Source organism: Eupeodes corollae, chromosome 1 (genome assembly GCF_945859685.1).
Source record: "Eupeodes corollae chromosome 1, idEupCoro1.1, whole genome shotgun sequence".
Taxonomy (NCBI): domain Eukaryota; kingdom Metazoa; phylum Arthropoda; class Insecta; order Diptera; family Syrphidae; genus Eupeodes; species Eupeodes corollae.
This window is the reverse complement of record NC_079147.1, coordinates 117,184,073-117,203,876: the sequence shown is the minus strand read 5'-3', so window position 1 is coordinate 117,203,876 and position 19,804 is coordinate 117,184,073. Positions and strand designations below refer to the sequence as shown.

The 19,804-nt window shown below is 33.6% G+C and overlaps 1 protein-coding gene across 22 annotated transcripts in view; it reads right to left on the bottom strand.

Annotated features, from left to right (window-relative positions):
- The window catches only part of LOC129942357 (cyclin-dependent kinase 2-like), a 101,000-nt gene that overhangs the window by 55,459 nt on the left and 25,737 nt on the right, over positions 1–19,804 (bottom strand). For 12 of the 22 annotated variants that reach the window (XR_008781024.1, XM_056051237.1, XM_056051234.1 and 9 more), the window contains exons 5-8: positions 19,342–19,470; positions 11,260–11,449; positions 11,100–11,189; positions 10,913–11,042 (exon numbers count right to left, since the gene is read on the bottom strand). Coding sequence is in view for 21 of the 22 variants with exons in the window: in XM_056051237.1 (XP_055907212.1) it covers positions 10,913–11,042; positions 11,100–11,189; positions 11,260–11,449; positions 19,342–19,470 (539 nt within the window). In the remaining variant the exon portion in view is untranslated. Of the gene's footprint in view, positions 1–10,449; positions 10,520–10,912; positions 11,043–11,099; positions 11,190–11,259; positions 11,450–19,341; positions 19,471–19,804 lie in introns of all 22 variants that reach the window. The other 10 variants (XM_056051236.1, XM_056051251.1, XM_056051245.1 and 7 more) reach the window with 1 other exon arrangement.

Here is a 19,804-nt window from a genome sequence, read left to right as displayed (position 1 = left end):
ATATAAATAGTGATCATTGAAGCGGTTTTTACTTGCGACACATTGGAACTATGTACATATATGACAAGTATTGCATTCGGAAAAAAATTCGATTTATACATGACATTAAGATGTTAGAAAAGTAAAAAAAAAGTGGGTCCACCATTCAATCCGTCTGTCCGTCTGTTAAGCAGAAACCACTGTGATGATTGAAACTAAGCCGATTAGCTTAGCCCAATACAAATTTTTTTGGTGTAAATTCGAACCGGAAATTATGAAAAGTTTTCAAAACAAGAAAACACGATAAAGTATAAAGTATTCAGACTATACTGAAACTTAAAAAAATCGCAGTAATTAAATACATATTTATTTAATCAAAAAATAACAAGAAAATTGTGAAACCAATGCAAATTCAATTAAAAATATTCGTAAACAAAATTTGTGGTAAAGAGTTTTGTTTGATTCCCAAGAATTGTTGAAGTTGGAGTTTGATGCAAGGTCACAAATAATACAATTCATATGAAATAAAAACTTATTCCAGATGCCGTTAGAAAGATGAAGCTAATAAGGTTTTTGGATCTCTTTTGCATCCTTATATTTCAAATTGATGGCAAAAATAAGTTGTACTACTATCCAGACTTAGTAGTAACCAGACTTAGTAGTACCCGTGGCATGATGGTTAGTGCGATGGACTGTACTTACAGTGTCCGTATGGGAGCATTAAGTTAGTTGTAAGTTATGGTTATTTAGGCTAGTTTTTGTCTAGCTTTAAGATTGAATTAATAAAAATGATTTTACAAACAAAAATTGCGATGGACTGTCATGCGACAGGTCTTGGGTTCGATCCCTGCCTATGCCACTTAAAGTTTTTTTCACGGAAATTGACAAATTCTCCAAGAGTAATTCTTGTCATGAAAAGTGTTTTCTACAATTTGTCGTTTGGATTCGGCTCAAAACTGTAGATCCCTTCCATCCCTGACAACAGTACTCGAACACAGGAAGGGTTGAGAGTTGTCAGTCACTAGGCCCTAGTTCTCAAACGGACTGTTGCGCCACCCAATTTATTTTTATTTACTATCCAGACTTGGGTTGCGATTAATAAATTATGTTTGATTAAGACGGACTTAAGCAGTAAATACAAACCACTTATAATGTGTTAATACATTGACCATACTTTAATAGAAGCTGATAGGCAACATCATTTCTTACATAAACAACAAGACCATGATGAGAAAAGAGAAATGGCATTAAACTATAATAGTTAAGCTTGAACTCCGAATGATCGGTAGTTTTACCCGGATCTTTCTTAGTGCCAGAACAGCTGTCCTCTTTAAAGTAGTGTGCACGTGTGCAGCAAGAACTTTTTTTGTAAACCCATGAAGGCTACTATTTTGATCCCAGCCATCACAATACACAAAAGAAGTAAAAATAAAAACTAAGTCAGATTTGATTTGGGCACCAACATTAAAAAAAAAAATTACCGCAATTTATCGAATTATCAATTCGCACAGTCTACTGCCCCACTGTATATTTATAAGGGTGTGTCTACAAAACATCGTTAAAGAAGCGTTTCGAAAATGCTTTCCATTTGTTTACAAAACTTTTCAGAAACTTTGCAGGAACATTTCATAAAAACATATTTCTGACTTCTTTTAATCGTGTCAATGCTTTGAGAAATGTGTTTTTGTTTTCTATTTGTGGATCTCTTTTGATTTTTTTCTACCTTATCTTCTTCATAATTTGTACTTTGGCCTTTAAGACCAAGCATGGGTATTTTTTATTTTATTTTCAAAACGTTTGTCAGGTGGATTCCAAAAAACTTTTTTATTTTATAAATTTGTATCATTTGGCCAAAGTTCTCGTTGCACCACTTTTTTGCGAAATTTTGTATCTAAAAGGTGGTTAAATCTTAAGAGTCGATGCTGATTTTGAATAACACACAAATTATTTATGAAGTTATTTTCATTTCTTTTTTTTATATGATATTTATACGGTTTAATTATGTATGGAACAAAATATCGCCCAAATAGTCGCCACGACCATGGCAGCAAATCTACACCCGATGGTCCAAACTTTCGATTACGCTAAGAGCATAATTGAGGTTCCATGCCGTTAATTTGCCTATTATCTCATTCTTAAGCTCTTGAATTGTTCCTGTCTAATCAACTTACACCTTTTTTTCAAATAACCGAAAGGAAAGAAGTCCAACAGTCCAAATTACTTGATCATCTCGGCAGCCAATTGACATCGCCCTTTGACAGCCAATTGACATCGTCACCACGTAAAATAACACGGCCATTGAATAATAAATAATAAATAAATTGGGTTACGCAACAGTGCGCCAGGGCCTAATGACTTACAGCTCTCAACCATTACTGTGTGCTAGTACTGTTGTCGGCCTACAGTTTTAGGCCGAATCCGAACGGCAAATTTGAGAAAGCACTTTTCATTACAAGAATTACTCTTGAAGAATTTGTCAGTTCCTCGCAAGAGGCAGTAGCAGTGAAAAAGACTTTAGATGGCACAGACGGGGATCGAACCCAAGACCTCTGGCATAACAGTCAATCGCACTAACCATCATGCCACGGGTACTACACGGCCATTGAATACGGCGTGATAATGTCACCATCAGACAAACCAGACCAAGCTATCACTCTTTGTGAGTGCTTTGTTTTTTCGACAATCACTTTTGGATTATCAAATGCAGCACTCCTGATTATTGACAAATCCACTTAAGCGAAAATGTGGCTCATTACTGCAGACGTATCATCCACTGGTGCCATTTCTTGTCATCATTCATTGTCACCAATGTGTGAAATATTCAAAATGCTTTAGTTCTCGTGCGAATGCAAGCCCTTATGTATAGTCTTCATCAACGGCGAGCTTGAGTTATGCAATTGTTAGGCACGACGCGACACTGCGAGTTGAGGTGGACGGCTTTTCAGCCAAACTGACATCGCTAACAGGAGCAATATTTTCTGTAGTACGAGCTGTATGAGCATGCGCTGATATTTTCACATCTCCTATGCACCCGGTTTTGCTCAAAATTTTGCCGGATTTTTCCGATTGTATACGAAGATATGCATTTCGAATTGAACGCTTATTTCATAACAATCCTAAATAACTTTAACGCATCGTTCGATTTTTAGTCTGAAATTGAGAAATGTTATAAAAATGCAAACATAAATTGACGTTAGGTGTGGTTCGCATTCAACATAGGCCCTTAAAATTGTATCACCCTTTATATTCATAGTCATTTATTCACAGTCTACTTGTGTGAATGCTTAGGAAGCAAATAAAAAAATAAATTTTGGAATGGGAAACAGAGGAACATTTCAGAAAATCTAAACACATAATAAAAACAAAAATCTTTTGTGAACAGCGTGAGAAAAAAAAAACGACTAAAAAAAGGGCTGTGATGCGACCCACACTGATAACTTTCCATCGCATCTGTCTATTTGTATTGCTTAAAGTTTTACAAAATTTTCATAACACTATTTTGTGTTAGAGAAATAATTTGTGTTCAAAGTTTTGATTAATTCATGAGATATCTAGAACCGAGCATTAATTTTTGTAGATTTTAATTTTTATGAAAGCGATTAACTGTCGGATTTCTTTGAAAATTGCTGATGAAATTAGTTTGAAGCCAATATCTTTAATTTTTAAAAAGGTATTAACACGTATATCAATTTTTGCGAACTTTTAGAAATGTTTTTATTTTTTGTATTTTTCTCAAAATTTAACCAGATATCAAAAACGTTATTCTTCGGCGCTTGCAAAACATATTCGAGGTGAAAATTATTTGTTCCGCAGTTAGTTTATTTTTTTTTGTCAATATGTTACTAGTATTGTATCACGTCACACTAAATAATAAAAAATTGAATTCAAGTCGCTGGCAGTTTCTATTCGTGAGATATTTTGGGTTAACCAAAATTATCTGCATTATAATCTGTTTAACTAAATTTATTTAAAGTCGATACCTCTACTGGTTCTTGAGATATGGACGACGATAAAAGCTTATGCCGACTAACTTGCTTGCCCGGCATTAATGTTCTGTATAATATAATTTCGTGGCTAGACTGACTAGAAAAATGATTGCCTTTATTGGAAGAAAATTAAAAGAACTCAAAATATTGAAAAGAAAAACCGAATGGGCATAGAGCGACACATTTAGAGTTCGCGAGTGGCCACTTCCTCAGGGATGATTGGGAAACGTTTGAAATTTTAAATGTCATGGAAACAACCGACCAATGAAAAAATGTAAGACAAAAAATAAAACATAAAATTCCTAAGAATTTAAATTTTAAAATGTAATTTTAAAACAGTGAACAGTGTAGCGAATGGTAGTATTTGTATTAAGTACATTCTATTCAAAAGAACGCCTAAGTATAATTTAGAGGTCATTTTTATAACTTTTTTGTTAAACGTATAAACCATTACTAACTGACCCTGGCTAACGTTTTTTTGTCATATTACAATGTTGTAAACTATTTAGGGAAAAAGGTAGGAGAATATCAGACATCGGCACCGCCCTTACAATGAAAAATTGGAAGGACTTTGGACACAATTGATTAATGTTCGTTCAATTGATGTAAATCACAAATCAATACAAAAAAAATATATTTAAAATGTATTGTTATTTTTATTCAAGTTTGTAACAAATATGTATATAACAAATTTTTAGTAAATAAAATGTGACAGTTAAATTTATAAATGAGGTAAATAGGGCAGAGATTTTAAAATCTTTTAACAATAATGTTTATTATTTTCAATCATAAATATTTGCATTCATTTTAAGTATTTCCGGTTGCCTTTGATAATTGAAGTGGGTTTAAATTACGCGGAAGCTCGCCTGGTAACGACTGTTGTATCTGGAAGTTAATTTCGTCAACACCAACGTTTTTGTCTGCCAAAATAGCCCGATGACTGAGCCAGTTATGATTCAAGTAATTACTCTGTATATCCGGAAAAAAAACTCTGAATCAATTAATTATTTTTTTTAAAGCACAGTGCAGACATTTTCTGGCAGTTTAATGCACTGCTTTTTTGTTCAGATGTAGTAATGAGTGTTTTTGAAAAGTTGGCGTGCTTTTTGGGCCTCTTCTCAGAGCTGACCTATTGGAACTATGAAGTATTTCATAACACTACCAGCATTTTATGTAGGCACTGGCATAAAATGCCAAAAATGTAGACTACGATATTTTGATATATCTCAAGAACCAGTATAGATATCAACTTCAAATAAATGTTGTTATACATATAATAACACAGAAATATGCAGAAAGGACTTTGAAGTGATTTACGAGTAAGTGAGTGTGTGTTGTTTTTACCATAGCAAATTAAAACAAGTGAACATTTTGGTTAACCCCAAATATCTCACAAACCAATAACGTTATTGACTTAAATTAAATTGTATATTTTATAATGTGACGTGATACCAAACCGATATAATTTTGAAGAACAAAAATTAAATGTCATTACTAAAAGTTAGTTAAAATTGATTTATGACTTAAATACCTTTTTTAACTCATTCAATCTTTTAAAAAAATATAGTTTTTAACATTCAGTGAAATTTTGGAAAAAATTTAATTTATTTACAAAAAATAAAAGCTTAAAACACATTACTAAAACTTGATACAAACTGATTTTCGACTTTCAATTAAATTTTATAAAAATCAAACCGTCAGTTTTTTTCAAAAAAATTAAAATCTACAAAAAGTAGTAGATATTTCGTCCCTTAATGAAAATATTGACTTCAAAATGATTACATTCGGTGATAAATTTTCTTATAAAAATTCAATTTGTATATCTTTTTAACGGGTTATCTGATATTTACGAAAATGGATCGCTTAATTATCGGACTGCCATTCCAAGCAGAAGCTTATATGACTTATATGACTACCCTTAATATGAGCACTAGGAACATTAGAGGGGGTTTGAAAGGCGATGTCGGTGCAAATTGGTTATTAAATCCTCAATATTGCAATGACTAGGAAAGATAGAGTGTGGTCAGAAATTCCACATTCGCGTAGTACGGCTAAAGAACGAATCTCTGTATTTGACAGTACGGCCGAAGTTGTACTCGAGGGTATACTGTTTAAGGGGAGGAAATTGCCACGTCGCGTCGTCGTATTGTCCCTGCTTTTAACATAATCTCAACACTAATAAGCCAACACTACCAAAATTAACTGGTGCATACATAAACCATTGGCCTGTGTCTGGGGAGGAAAGGGAATGGTTTACCATGTCGGGATAAAGAAGGGAAACATGCCCAAAAAACTGGAGTGTTAACCTCTCATCACTCAAGTTAATATGCCGACGGACGTCTATAAAAAAAATTCGGGTTACACATTTCAGAACACCCACGCCTTTGGCAGGCTCAGTCATGGGATTCTTATCATATGTATTCATCTAGGATATCACAATGGATGTACAATGATCTAAGTGTGAAGTTAAAAAGACCAACGTCAGCCCATAAACCTAAACTATTTACAACTTTTGTTGTTAGGACATGTCCTAAATATCTAAATATTCTATTTCCTTTGTAAAAAAATTGCATTTTTCTATTTGGACCCTAAGATTGTGTTGTCTTAATTTTCTAATAATTTTTGCACTCTTAAAATGCTTTATTCGATTTCATGTAATCTACAACAATCCTCCATTTCTTCTGCACAGAGTTATACATTTTCCTAGAAAAAACCCATAAAGGAGAGTTACATTTCATTAATTTGTCAATAAATTTTTAGCTCACGTTTCTTGCGGGTATCTTAAGATTATTCCGTAAATTGGTCTATCTCTCACTCCAAATTTGAATGTAATGCATCTTATAAATGATGTTAATGAATATTCAAAAGTTTCCCAAAACTCTTATTTCCGAAGCTGTATTTGTCAATGGTTGAGGAGAAGCAGTATTTGGGAACGCTGATGGATTTATGTATGGTATTCTTTTTAAGTTTTTTTTTTGTTCTTATACTTTTTTTCTTAAGATTTACTTTCATTGAATTCATAGTTTGATTTAATCGCATGAAAAAAGTCGGAATTTAGAATTTAGTTCCGGCGACCCAAACTTCATCAAAGTTTTTATTTTTTAAGTTAACTTTCACTTTTAACTATTTGTATCTCTATACGAAATTCCAGTCTTTGGCCTAGTGCCTAGGGCCTATAGAATCCCACCGACTGCGCCAATAATACTTAAAAAAAAAACAGCAGCTGACATATCATATCCACACGAGGACATGGAAATCCCGATCCAAGCCAAAACTGAAGACCGACGTTTGATGGCTACAATCCCAAGAGATTGGCACACTATTATCAAATTAAGTGTCTAACAACTGCTTCCGAAGTCCTGTACTGTCTGCATCAAGTATTGAAAACGTGAGGCATACAAATATTGGGCGCATGAGAAACTCGCGATCAAAAAAAATGTATTAACATGATGAAGTTTGTAAATTAAAAAAAAAAATTAACGGAGAACCGAAGCCTATTACTACGATGAGCGGAGCATCGCAGTAGAATCGAAGTCTGTGCTGAGAACATGGAAAGCCCTTTTATTAATGTAAGGAACTGGTGCATTTGTTTGGCAAATTAACAATGCTTACAAAATCTTCTCTGCCGTAATTTATGGACGTCTAAGGCCCATCGTCAACAAGCTGAAGTCTTTATAAGTTTGGTTTTAGACCAGGAAAGTACACAGTCGCTGGCATGCGATTCTTTACCATCGTACTTGAAAGAATAGTACAGAGCTCTCACGTCAACACTAAAAGCACTATCCTTCAAAAGTCTGTACAATTACTAGCATATTCTGATGACATATCTCAGCGTGATGTCAATGGGGCTTTTGTGAGTATTGAGGTAGAGGCTGCAAATATGGGTTTAAAGGTTAATGAGGCAAACAAAGTACATGCTGCCATCAAGAAAGGACTTAAGAGCCTTGCACATGAGAGCGAACAACAAATGAACGAATGGACCAACAAACGTGATTTTACACATTTCAAAAAGTCAATTTCAAACAAAAACACAATTATAAGAAACCAATTGAAGAATAATATAATTTGCATTTTGTTCTCTAAAACAAGACATTTTGTAAAAACAGTTTGTTAGCAACGAATTGCAATTTGGTTGCTACGAACTGTCAAACTCTATTCGCGTTCCACATACAATCCACACTACAACGAATAAATTGTTCGCGCTCAACTTAACCTCAAAATTTAATCTCTCTTATTTTGTTTGTTGAAAAGGGTAATTATAAATTGACAGTTCGTCGCTGTCTGCGAATAGAAACAAAGCTCAAGTGAAAGAAAAGTCAAAATATGCGAACATCCACAGTTCGCAGTTCGTAGCTCATGTGCAAGATACTTTACAACACCGACGTCTTGGTCAAAACTTCATCATTGGCAGAAGTGATGTTGAGGTAGTTGCGGACTTCATCTACCTAGGCTCCGCTTGAATGCATAAATCACCACCGGCGCTGAGTTCAAACGAGGAATTTCTCTTGCTATCCGCTGTTTCTTTGGGCTAGGAAAGCGATTGAGTAGCAAAGCCCTTTACCTTGGGTCGTTTCGAGGGAAAAGATCTTCATGTGATATACGGTCCCGTATGCATAAAAGGGGAGTGGAGTAGAAGATGGAAGACATCAAACTGTACGGGCTGTACAGCGACTTAGACTAACCCAGAAAAGTAAAAGTCCAACGACTAAGATGGCTGGTTTACGTGGAGCGCATGGAAACCAATGATCTGGCCCCTAAAGTCTTAGAATCCATACCCACTGGACATCGCCGCAGAGGAAGACCACGGTTAAGGTGGCGTGCACAAGTGGAAAGTGATATCACTTAACTTGGAGCTGGAGAAGTTTGTTGGGTGAGGCCCTAGTTCACAAAGGACTGTAGCGCCAGTAGTAGTAAGTAAGTAGGTACACTAAATTCAGAAGCAAATATAATTTTTGAGCCCATCTATAAATAAACTGAAATGGTACAGAAGTACAAGTAAAACACGAGCTCTATCTCGATATGATTGAAAGCAAAGTAGCTCAAGTCTTAAAAATTACAACTTTTGTATCAACATTTTAAGTTTGACACCACACGATTAAAGAAAAGTATCTGCTAGGCCTGATAATAAAAATTCCTATAATTACGGATTCTGGGGGGTTGATAATTGGTATAGAGATTAAATAAATTGTCTTCTTCTTAATTTCTACTTGCATTACAAACATCAAATATGGTGTGAAAGTAGAAATTTACATGATTTAAGAACTTTTTTTGAGCATTTCTTTCAAACATTACTTGAGAATATATTTTTTTTTACTATTACTAACTCATTATTGCATGAAATAAAATAACATTGTGTTTTTTTTTGTCGGCTCCTGTTATTATTTATTTGCATCAATATTTCTTCTTTTAGACCTAGGCTACAAATTACAACTTAATGTAAAGCGTTGCCAAGCGTGGCATTTTACCAAAGATTGACTGATTTATTTTTAAGCCAAATTAAAAACATGTTGTCATTAACGACTTTTGGAAAACACATTTATAATATGCAATTCCTCTACCATATTCCACTTTGTGCCGAACCGGTAGACATGACAATGGCAAGATTTAAGAGGTGGTAGAGTATTATTTTTCGTAATCGTTTTGAAGCGCCTATGAGCATTTAATTTCATGCAAATAGATACCTTATGAATAACAACAAGGTTATCAAAAAGCCATTTAATAAATTCTGTGAAAACCTTACCCTTCCTTGCACTTATCAGTTCAGTATCGTTTCTGTAAAAAAAACCTTTTTAATACGGCATTGGTTTTCTAGCAATACTTGATACACTTTCTCACTGCATGCATACTTTCCAATGACCACTTGCTGAATCGATCGCAAAGGACGCAATATTTGAGTTTTAGTTTAAAGGTCAGTAATGCTTCGATACTTACCTCAAGTATTAATTTTGACTTTTGTAAGTTTATCAGCAGTCAATTTGTTTTGAACACAACAAAAATAAAGAAATTAATTTTCCGTTATATCTTTGCAATAAAAAGAACATTAAAGTAGTATCTTAATGACGTCAATAAATACAGAAGACAAACACAATTTTGCATAAATCTGTACCGGCAAGTTAGAAGGAAAATATGAGATTGGATTTCATGCCTCAATAAAGGATTTGCTGGTACCGAACCGACACACTGGAGAAAATTTATGTGAATGTAAATGTAATTTAACTGAATGATAAATAAAGAGTCTAAGGATGCAATCCGCTGCATTAATAACAACGTAATCAATGAAAGTATTGCATGTATTTAGAAAAAAAATTGTAAATGCATATCCATAAAAGTTATATAATTTTGTATACAACACATTACATTCATTGGTTCAATCAAAGAGCTTAAGAAACTTTGAAGGGATATCCCATTGGTTAAATCTAAATGTATAATCCCTCGCTCTGCTTAAACCTTTTATTTACATTTAATAATTGTGTGTAATTCCTACCGAATGCACGCAATGAATTTCAGCTATTTCACAACAACATTGGTAACGAAGGATAGCTCGACCACTTTTTCTGAAATTTTGTATATAAAATAAAATCATTTTATTACTTAACATTTATAAGGAGGAGTTTCATTTAAAAATAAAATTTAAAATAAAAAAGTAAATTTAAAATGTGAGGAATAAAAAAATGTAAATGTTAAAACATCAAAATACTTAAAAACTAATACAAATAAATTGTAGCAAGGTTTAATATTTAAATTAAAACTTTATCAATTTAAGTTTTAAAATGAAAATAAACACCATCAATATTAAATTTTAAGTTCATAAACTGCATGGAACTAGTAAAAAACTTTTGAAATATCAAATTTTGTATAACTACTTTGAAAATAAAATATCTTAAAGAAGAAAAGTTACTCACATTTAAATTTTGATTTGTAATAAATTTGTTTAATAGAAACATTACCTTAAAAGTCTTGTTATATAATCTGGCCAATTTTCAGGAAACATGACTAAAAAGAAACCAACTGCAATAAGGATAACACCCGCTAGTTTCATACCAGCAAATGTAGCGCCATATAGTACAACATCAAGAGCTTAAACAAAGGTTTTTTATTAACGGTAAGTTTATAATAATAATTCTTATAGCTCACCTCCAGATACTGGGACTGCTGTAATGAGACCAAGTGTGACAAACAAATTATAGGTGACCGCAGCGCTAAATTGCGTTAGCATATGAAACACTAAAAATCAAATAAATACAAATTTTGTTTCTATATTGTTAATATTGTGCAACTATTTTACATGCATTACCTAATAACAGTATACTAGCAATAAGCAGTATCACCCAAGATATTTGTTCCGAGGGCATACTCTCGGTTCCCGTCAAATAAAGTGCAACACAAACAGGCCAAAACAACGCTGCATTCAAAAATCCAAGGGTTGTGAACGTAAATGCTATCTGCCCCACGGGTGGATCTCCCATAACTTTCCTAAACATCACCTACAACCGAAATTTAAATTTTAATCAATGATTTACTTTTTATAAAACATGAGCCCAGTGCAAAATAACATTTGCTGAGGGCAAAATCTATGATCGAAATGCAGAATTTTAAAGTTAAATGTTTTCAGAGCGTTAGAGTCATATTCAAATATTTTGATTTGCAGTATTGTGATAATATTCAAACTCTACCTTAAAAAAGATCTTTTCATGCTATTATTATTAAGTGGCGAAACAGTCGAAATTGGGAACTAAGGCCTAGTCACTTATAAGTCTTAACAATTCCTGTGTAAGAGTAATGTTGTTAGGCATAGAGAGGACCTACATATTTCAGCAGAATACACCTAATTTGAGAAAGCATTTTTTATGAAAAGAATTACTCTTGAAGGATTTGTCAATTCCCCTAAGAGGCAGTACCCACGAAAGAAAAAACTTTAGATGGCACAGGCAGGGATTGAACCCAAAGTCATATTATGGAAAACCTTTATTTTATTAATTGTATTTGAGGAGTATTGCTTGGAAAACAAGACTCAATTCGTATACAAAATTTGAAATGATAATACCAATTTAAGTTCACCGCAGTGCATTGATATCTGATATGGGTTGGTATTTCTGGTTATGACGGTTAGTGACTGACATAACGACCAAAAACAAAAATGAAGAAATCTTCGGTACCTTACTTAGTTTTCCTACAAGTTTAAGCGAACAGCTGATTCATAAAGTCATTCAAATATCCTTGACTTTTGCCCTCAAAATGTTGACATTTGCCCTAAAAACTCAGTAGTTAATTCTATGTTAGCCAGATGACAAGCTAAATTTTGCTGTTAAAATTTACATTTATTTGTCGAAATTACAAGTACAACAATGTAAAAAAACATTAGCGATAACAAGTTCCAAATGAAGGGTGATTTTTTAGCTATTATCTTTTTGGCGACACTGGTTTAAACAGCTGACGCTTTTTCGTTTCACTGTCAAACATCTTCAGTTTGTTCTATAATTTAACCATGAATCGTCTTACAAATGGACATCGCTTGCAAGTTATTGAATTTTATTATCAAAATGCGTGCTCTGTTAAGAAAGTTCATCGCGCTTTTTCCAGCGAGCAACGAAGCTCATTTTTGGCTCAGTGGGTACGTAATTAAGCAGAATTGTCGATTTTGGAGTGAATTGCAAGAGCTACCAATGCATCCAGAAAAAAGTCACAGGTGCGGTTCATGGGCTATAGGAATCATCGTACTACTTCAAAGATGATGCGAATCATAACGTAACTGTGAATGGTAAGCGCTACCGTGAGATGATATCCACTATTTGTTTGCCCAAAATGCAAGAGCTTGACCTACATGACACGAGATTTCAACAAGACGGTGCCACATGCCACACAGCACGCGCAAACATGGACTTATTGACAGGTGAATTCGTTGAACATTTAATTTCACGTTCGGGACCGGTCAATTAACCTTCTAGATCGAGCGATTTCGCGCCTTTAAATTATTTTTGTTATGCTATGTCAAAGCTCATGTCTATACAGACAAGCCCACTTCAATTGATGCATTGTAAGGCCACATTGAAGCATTTATTCCTGAGATACCGGCCGCAATGTTGGAAAGAGTATAAAAATTGGACTAAGCGGATGGACCATTTGAGGCGTAGTCAAGGACCACATTTGCATGAAATAATCTTCAAATAAAATGCACGGCTGGGTCGCACGAACTTGCTCCTGTATGCAAAGATATACTTGTAAAATATGTTTGTCTTCAAAGATATAAATGACATTTGCCACGACACAACTCATCCTAGGACATTTCATCCCGGAAATGAAAAATACTTGTAAGCATAATTAACGAAAACAATTATTTGTGTATTCAACTATTTCATTCAAAGCTTTTTCCTTTAGATAGCTTTATTTTAATAAATATGATTTAAAAGCATGAAAATGAAAATTAATACAAACCAGCATAAAAGTGTTCATATATATGCGTTTCGTCCCGATGTAATGGTTGGGATCATCAGAAGATGACCATTACACCTTGTCTTGACGCATAATTTCTCGAATAAATCGAGATTCTATTTAATCTGAGCTACATAGAGCATACATATACATATATATACATATTTTCATTTTCATGATTTTAAATCATATTTATTGAAACAAACGGTGTTCAGGAAAAAACAAATATTTCGACTGTTATCAGTCAAATATTTCTTCATTTTAATATCATATTAGAAGAACCAGGATGGAAAGTAAATTATCTGAAGGTAAGAAAGAGGAAGAATATGTATGTTTAAATTGTAAAGCGATCATCTATTGGTTGTGTAGTTATGTAGGTATCTAAAACGAACATATAATAGTTCACTTGGCGTGCTCAGCTTTATGCAGATAGATAGATAATGACATGTTTATGATGATAGTGAAGGAATGTTATTGGTACGTAGAAGGTACCTACAATCCAATCACATTCCTTCTTTCCTACAATTTTCAGCGCAAACATGGAAATATGTGTTAAACAACCTTATTCTTAAAGAATAATATTTTAAATCTTATGTACAAAGGTACCAAGATATTAATTCTTGATAGACACTTTAAAATAGATTGTTGATTAAACATATCATATTCGTTTATCCGATGCAGTGGCGCTTCACGGCCATCGTTGGTATTTACAATAGTTATAGCAGAAAAAAAAACATATATATGTACCAAACGCATTAATAGATAGATAAAGATACGAATATAATTAAAATGGTGTCAAAAGTTAAAATAATTAAAAAAAAAATATTTTAAGATTCAAAATTTTACCTGAAAAACAAGTTTGTCTTTAAAAATTTAAATGTCATTTTATAATTCAAAAAACCCTTTATTTTGCAAATCTTTTTTTTTTTGAAAATCGTTAGAGCGGTTTTTTTATAAATTAGGTAATTTTCATATATAATTTTGTTTTCATTTTGTTCTAAAAATATTTTTGGTATGCAGTTGTTTAAACATACGCGCTACATTTGCGTTTCGTAAACAACTGTTGACTCCTTATGAGACATAGAATTTTGAAAAAAATATTCAATCCAAACAAAAAAAATGCACTTTTGATAATCAAATAATGTTAAGACAATAGTAGAGCTTATTCAAAAAAAAATGATTGAAATCAGTTCATAAGTTGCTGAGAAAATTAAAAAACAAAATAACGGTTCTATAAGCGGTACATTTCCTGAGCAATACAAAAATATGTTGTTCTTATTAAAAGAAGCCAAGTTAAAAAATAACTTAAGAGAAAATTAAAAAAAAAATCTATCGGTTTGTTTTTGAGAAATTAAAAAAAAAAAAAATTGTATGGGGGCCACTGTTAGTTTAGCTCTTAAAAAAGAAATGAAATAAAAAGCCTAACGTAAATCTACTCAAAACCTTAACTTACAAGTTTGAACTCAATCGACCCAATGGTTTAGGCTGTAGGAGCGTGGACAGACAGACAAAACAGACCGGGCGAAATCGCGGGAGCCACTTTTTCCGACTTCTCTACCATCGTAATATCATGTTTGATTGAAATCTCGAGTTCGAAATGTTGCACGAATGCAAAACTTGCCATGTAGTTCCTATATGTCGCAAGTAAAAACCTGAAGTAAGGGGTGACAGATAACTTCAGAACATCTCTAAGATGCATGTGTAGTAGAAGATCGTAAGGCCATACGGATCTTATTCTGACCAAGTCAAATCAGAGGATGCTCAACTTCGAGAGAGATCTGGCTTAAACTCGAAGCCACTTACGCATCAAAGTAACCCGCAAAAAATGCGAATTTGTTAAAGTTAAGATGATGAAAGGCGACGACGACACGTTAGGGAGTACTTATCAAAATTCTTTTAAGTAGTTGACAGATTCCAATGTATGGAAGTCAACATAAATTATGAGTTGTACAGTCTGCCTAATTTCTTTGAAAATTTTAGATGTGCCATCGAGTAAAGAGATAATCTTCCTGAGATCGAATCACTGAAGGTCAAAATCATTGAGAAGAACGATGGCAGAATTAATAAGAGTAATTATCGACCATCCGGCGAACTTCGTGCAAAATATAACAACAAAAACAGGCAGCCCAAAAGAAAATATCAACCCATCAAGTACCGCTGCAACAAGAAAAGACACAATACAAGACAGTGGAGACAGTGGATGCACTTCACATGTGTGCAATAATGCATCACTACTTAAAAACCAAACAACAACACGATCAGACTTGAAGTTTGCATCATTTTCCATTACAGTTAAGGGAGACGTGGCGATATCAAAATGGAATGGAAATGAAAACGTAGATCTAAGACTCAATAACACGTTGCTTGTAGCCGAACGCGACGGTGACTTGTTTTACGTTAGTGCAGAAAACCACGAAAGTCACAACGCGACTTACAATAGGCCCGGAGATCCTGAGTCATGGCATCGAACTCAAAGAAAGTCCAAAAATGTGTGGAATATGGATCAGAATTAACCCGACTGCCCTTTCAAAATCGAACAAAACACTGTTTTGGGAAATAGTGACATATGTGGACCCATGCGCACTAAATTTCACGGTAAATGCCATATAAGCTGTGGACAATTTCCAACTTTGAACTGCATACATTTGCCGACAAGGTTTACATCTTGGACAAGACAATCAGACAGGAAAAATTTGATGATAGAGACCTTGAGGCAATCAGAAGGGCTACAGACTGTGGCTTTCATCTCATCAAATAAAATTTGCGTTTCAAGAGACATCAGATTTATTGATAATCATTAAAGCCAAGAAAATGTCAGTGAATTTACAAACGAAGATACGTTCATTAAATGGGTGTTTCAATTTAGATGTGAACGCTTCGACAACAATAGAACTTAAAAATAAACCGAAATAAATGGTTTGCGGATGGTACACTCGAAAGGCGAAAGGCCAGGTTAGTAGCGAAAGGATTCTCACAAAAACCTAGAGTTGATTTCAACAACACATTCGCCCCAGTCGCCAGGCTAACTTCGTTAAGATTACTCATTGCTCTGGCTGCTAAGGAAAATTACAAGATTTCACAGTTGGACATTAGATCAGACTGTTTGAACGGTAAGTTGACGAAGATATTTTCATGGACAAACCACAGTTTTTGGAAGTCATGCTGCGGAGAATGTCCACTAGCGATGGTGACGAGAATCTCAGAGTTCTGATAAGATAATATATTCAACGTACAGTTGCTCTTTCCTTAACCAGGAAGTTAAGGTTACTGGCTATCAGTGATGCTAGAAGACCTTTTTAAAAGAGTTTGGTTACAATCATCTCAACTAAATAAAAATGTATAATGACAACCAAGCTGGAAAGCTGACCGAGAATCCAGTGTACCACTCTCGATCGAAACACACTAACATAAATATACCATTTTGTTCGTGAAGTATTAAGAAATTCGTCCATAACACTCGATTATAAATCTATGGAAGGAATGGTCGCAGACATCTTAGCCTTTGTTTAAGGCAAAGCAAGATAAATGCTTAAACGGACTTGGACTTCGTCTTCTCCGGACAACGATTTGTTGTTGGAGTTTGGCAACTCCTACTCCTTTTTTATTTATCAAGCGCCCTCTTACATTCATTCTTTATATTAATTATAATTTTGAAACTTTTGACGTAACGAATAAATTCTTCATATGAAACAACTTGCCACGCACCGCACTCAACAACGACCCAGCAGCTGAATTGTAAGTTTTCGCGAGCATCCCTATACACATTACACTGTTCGAGTCACCGACACAGAAAAATCAAACACTTCTGCTTTTACTCGCTCTGACTGTGCACCAATCCACACACAGCATAGCACACATTTCTGTACACTGACACAAGTGTAAAAACAAGTGTGGTGTGAACTACGAACTGTGAACTGTGGGATTTTCGCATATTTTGACTTTTATTTTACATGGGCTTTATTTCTATTCGCAGACAGCGACGAATTGAATTACCCTTTTCTCCATATATTCCTCCACCACGATCTTTCATACAAAAACAAAACATGAGTGGTATAATGTTAAGGTTATGTTGCGACAATTTATTCGTTGCAGTGTGGATGGTATGTGGAACGCGAATAGAGTTTGACAATTAGTAGCAACTACACTGCAATTCGTTTTTACAAAATTTCCATGTTTTAAAGAACAAAATGCAAATTTTATTATCCTAACAATAGTGTCAATTGGTTTCTTATAATTTAAATGTGTTTTTGTTTAATATTGAATCTTTGAAATGTGTAAAATCACGTTTGTTGGTCCATTCGTTCATTCGTGGTTCGCTCTCATATGCAAGTGCCTTTAGGATAATTTCATAAAGTGGCGAATTTTGCACGAGACAAGGAATTTCACAAGTGACTGGATTAGAATGTAAATATGTATGTATATTAGTATGTATGTAAATAGAATATGGCGTAATATAACAATAAATTTCCGTGGCATGATTGTTAGTGCGTTGGGCTGAAACTGATAGGGAGGAGCAGGAGAACCAGTTTTGGTGCCTTCAATCGGCGCTTGATAGTGGGTAGTCGGGATGGGGTTTTAAGTCTTGGCCAGGTTTATATAAGTACTTGTTTTATAGCTTTAGGGTTCAATTTTAAGTAGAAAAGGCATGGTGGCACGAAAAAAATATAATTGCAAAAATAAAAAATATGGAATAAAAAAAAAAAAATCATATAGTTAAATTTGCTGCTTTGGTTGCTCTAGTTTTAAGTAGTTTATAGGTAGAATAGGTAGTTTAAGTTAGTTTTAAGTTGTATATTAAGGACCTTATTTTACGTAGTTTTTAAGTAAAAATATAAAAAGATATAGAAATAACTTTTTTTTTAATAAATACAAAAAAATGGAGTTATAGTAAAATAGATCATAGGGTCGAAAGGCATTAGAATTAAGTATTATTGTTTAACTTAGAGTGTCTTTATGGGACCAGTTAGTTATGGTTAATTAGGCTAGATTTATAATTTTTTTTATTAATAAAAATGAATTTGAAAAGAAAGTGTGTTGGACTGTTATGCTCGAGGTCGTGGGTTCAACCCCTGCCTGTGCCATCTTAAGAGTTGTAAGTCACAAGGCCCCTTGTTTTCAACGGACTGTTGTGACACATGATTTCAAATTGTTGTTTTCATAGATAGCCTATAAACGTACATTTAAATCTTATCATTTTGTCACTTTTTAATGATCCTTGTAAAACATTTCAACTAAAATTACATGACCATTTCCAGTTATTATTATATTATTTATGACAAAAAAAAGCAAACTAAAGCAATCAAAAGGAAAAAATAACTCTACCACACCATACCACAATTATTCGAAGAAAATGAAATACATAGATGTAAATAATAAATTAAGCTGGAATATCGATCCTAGTCATAAAATGAATTATGTACCTTCTAGTTGTATTTAAGCTTTTATTCTGGAATTATGTATGTAAACTTAAAATGACCAAAAGGAAATGAAACATCTTTTTAAAGGTAACCATTTATAGTGTCAAACGTTTACCAAGCTTTACTTAATGGTTAGAAAAGTTTCTGATCAAGTTCTTTGAAAATTTACAGAATGTTCTTTTTTTTTCGTTTACATACTCGTAACAGAAGAATATACTCAGAAATGAATTTACGTTTTTTTATTGAATTTAAGTCTGTACAGAATAAATGCATTAATATTCAAAATGCTCTGCTCTTACGAAATAAAGTACTATTAAACTTAGGAAAAACTAATGAATTAGGAAGAACATAATGGCCATAAGAGCTCAAACAATATATGTGTAGTTTAAGTTAAGATAACGTTGCACGCTTGCGATGAATGTTAGTAACACCAGAATTTTAAAATCCCTTAATTTAGTTTATTGTACTAATACCAAAAATACGGCCATGCAAGCTTCAGCATAAACGTAATAAAAACAAAATTTGCATACCCTAAATACAGCATATCCAGCAGCTGCCAATGCAGCCAATACAACTCCACTCAAAGTTGGACTTTCTGTTATGCCATCCATGTAAGCAAGTAACGCGATTCCAGTATCGCACAGTATTACAGCAACAATCTATTGTCAGAAGTTTTTATAAATATGTTAAAATGCATACAGCAGAATTTAAGTTATTATTAAAAACATTCTATATGAAAATATAAACCGTTCGATAGTTTCACCCTCGACATTGTATTATTTGTAATGTCGACAAAAAAAATTGAAAGCCAACAACCGCATAAACAAGGGGAAAAAGACACCGCCTTTCAATAGTAAAAAAAAGATTGTTGTTATTAAGTTCCTCTTCCGAAAACCGTTGTTATAAATTGTCGCCAAAATAATCGTTCCCTCCCTTAGAATTATTTCCTGATTGCTGACGAACATTTTACGCAGAAATGCAATCAAATCCTTG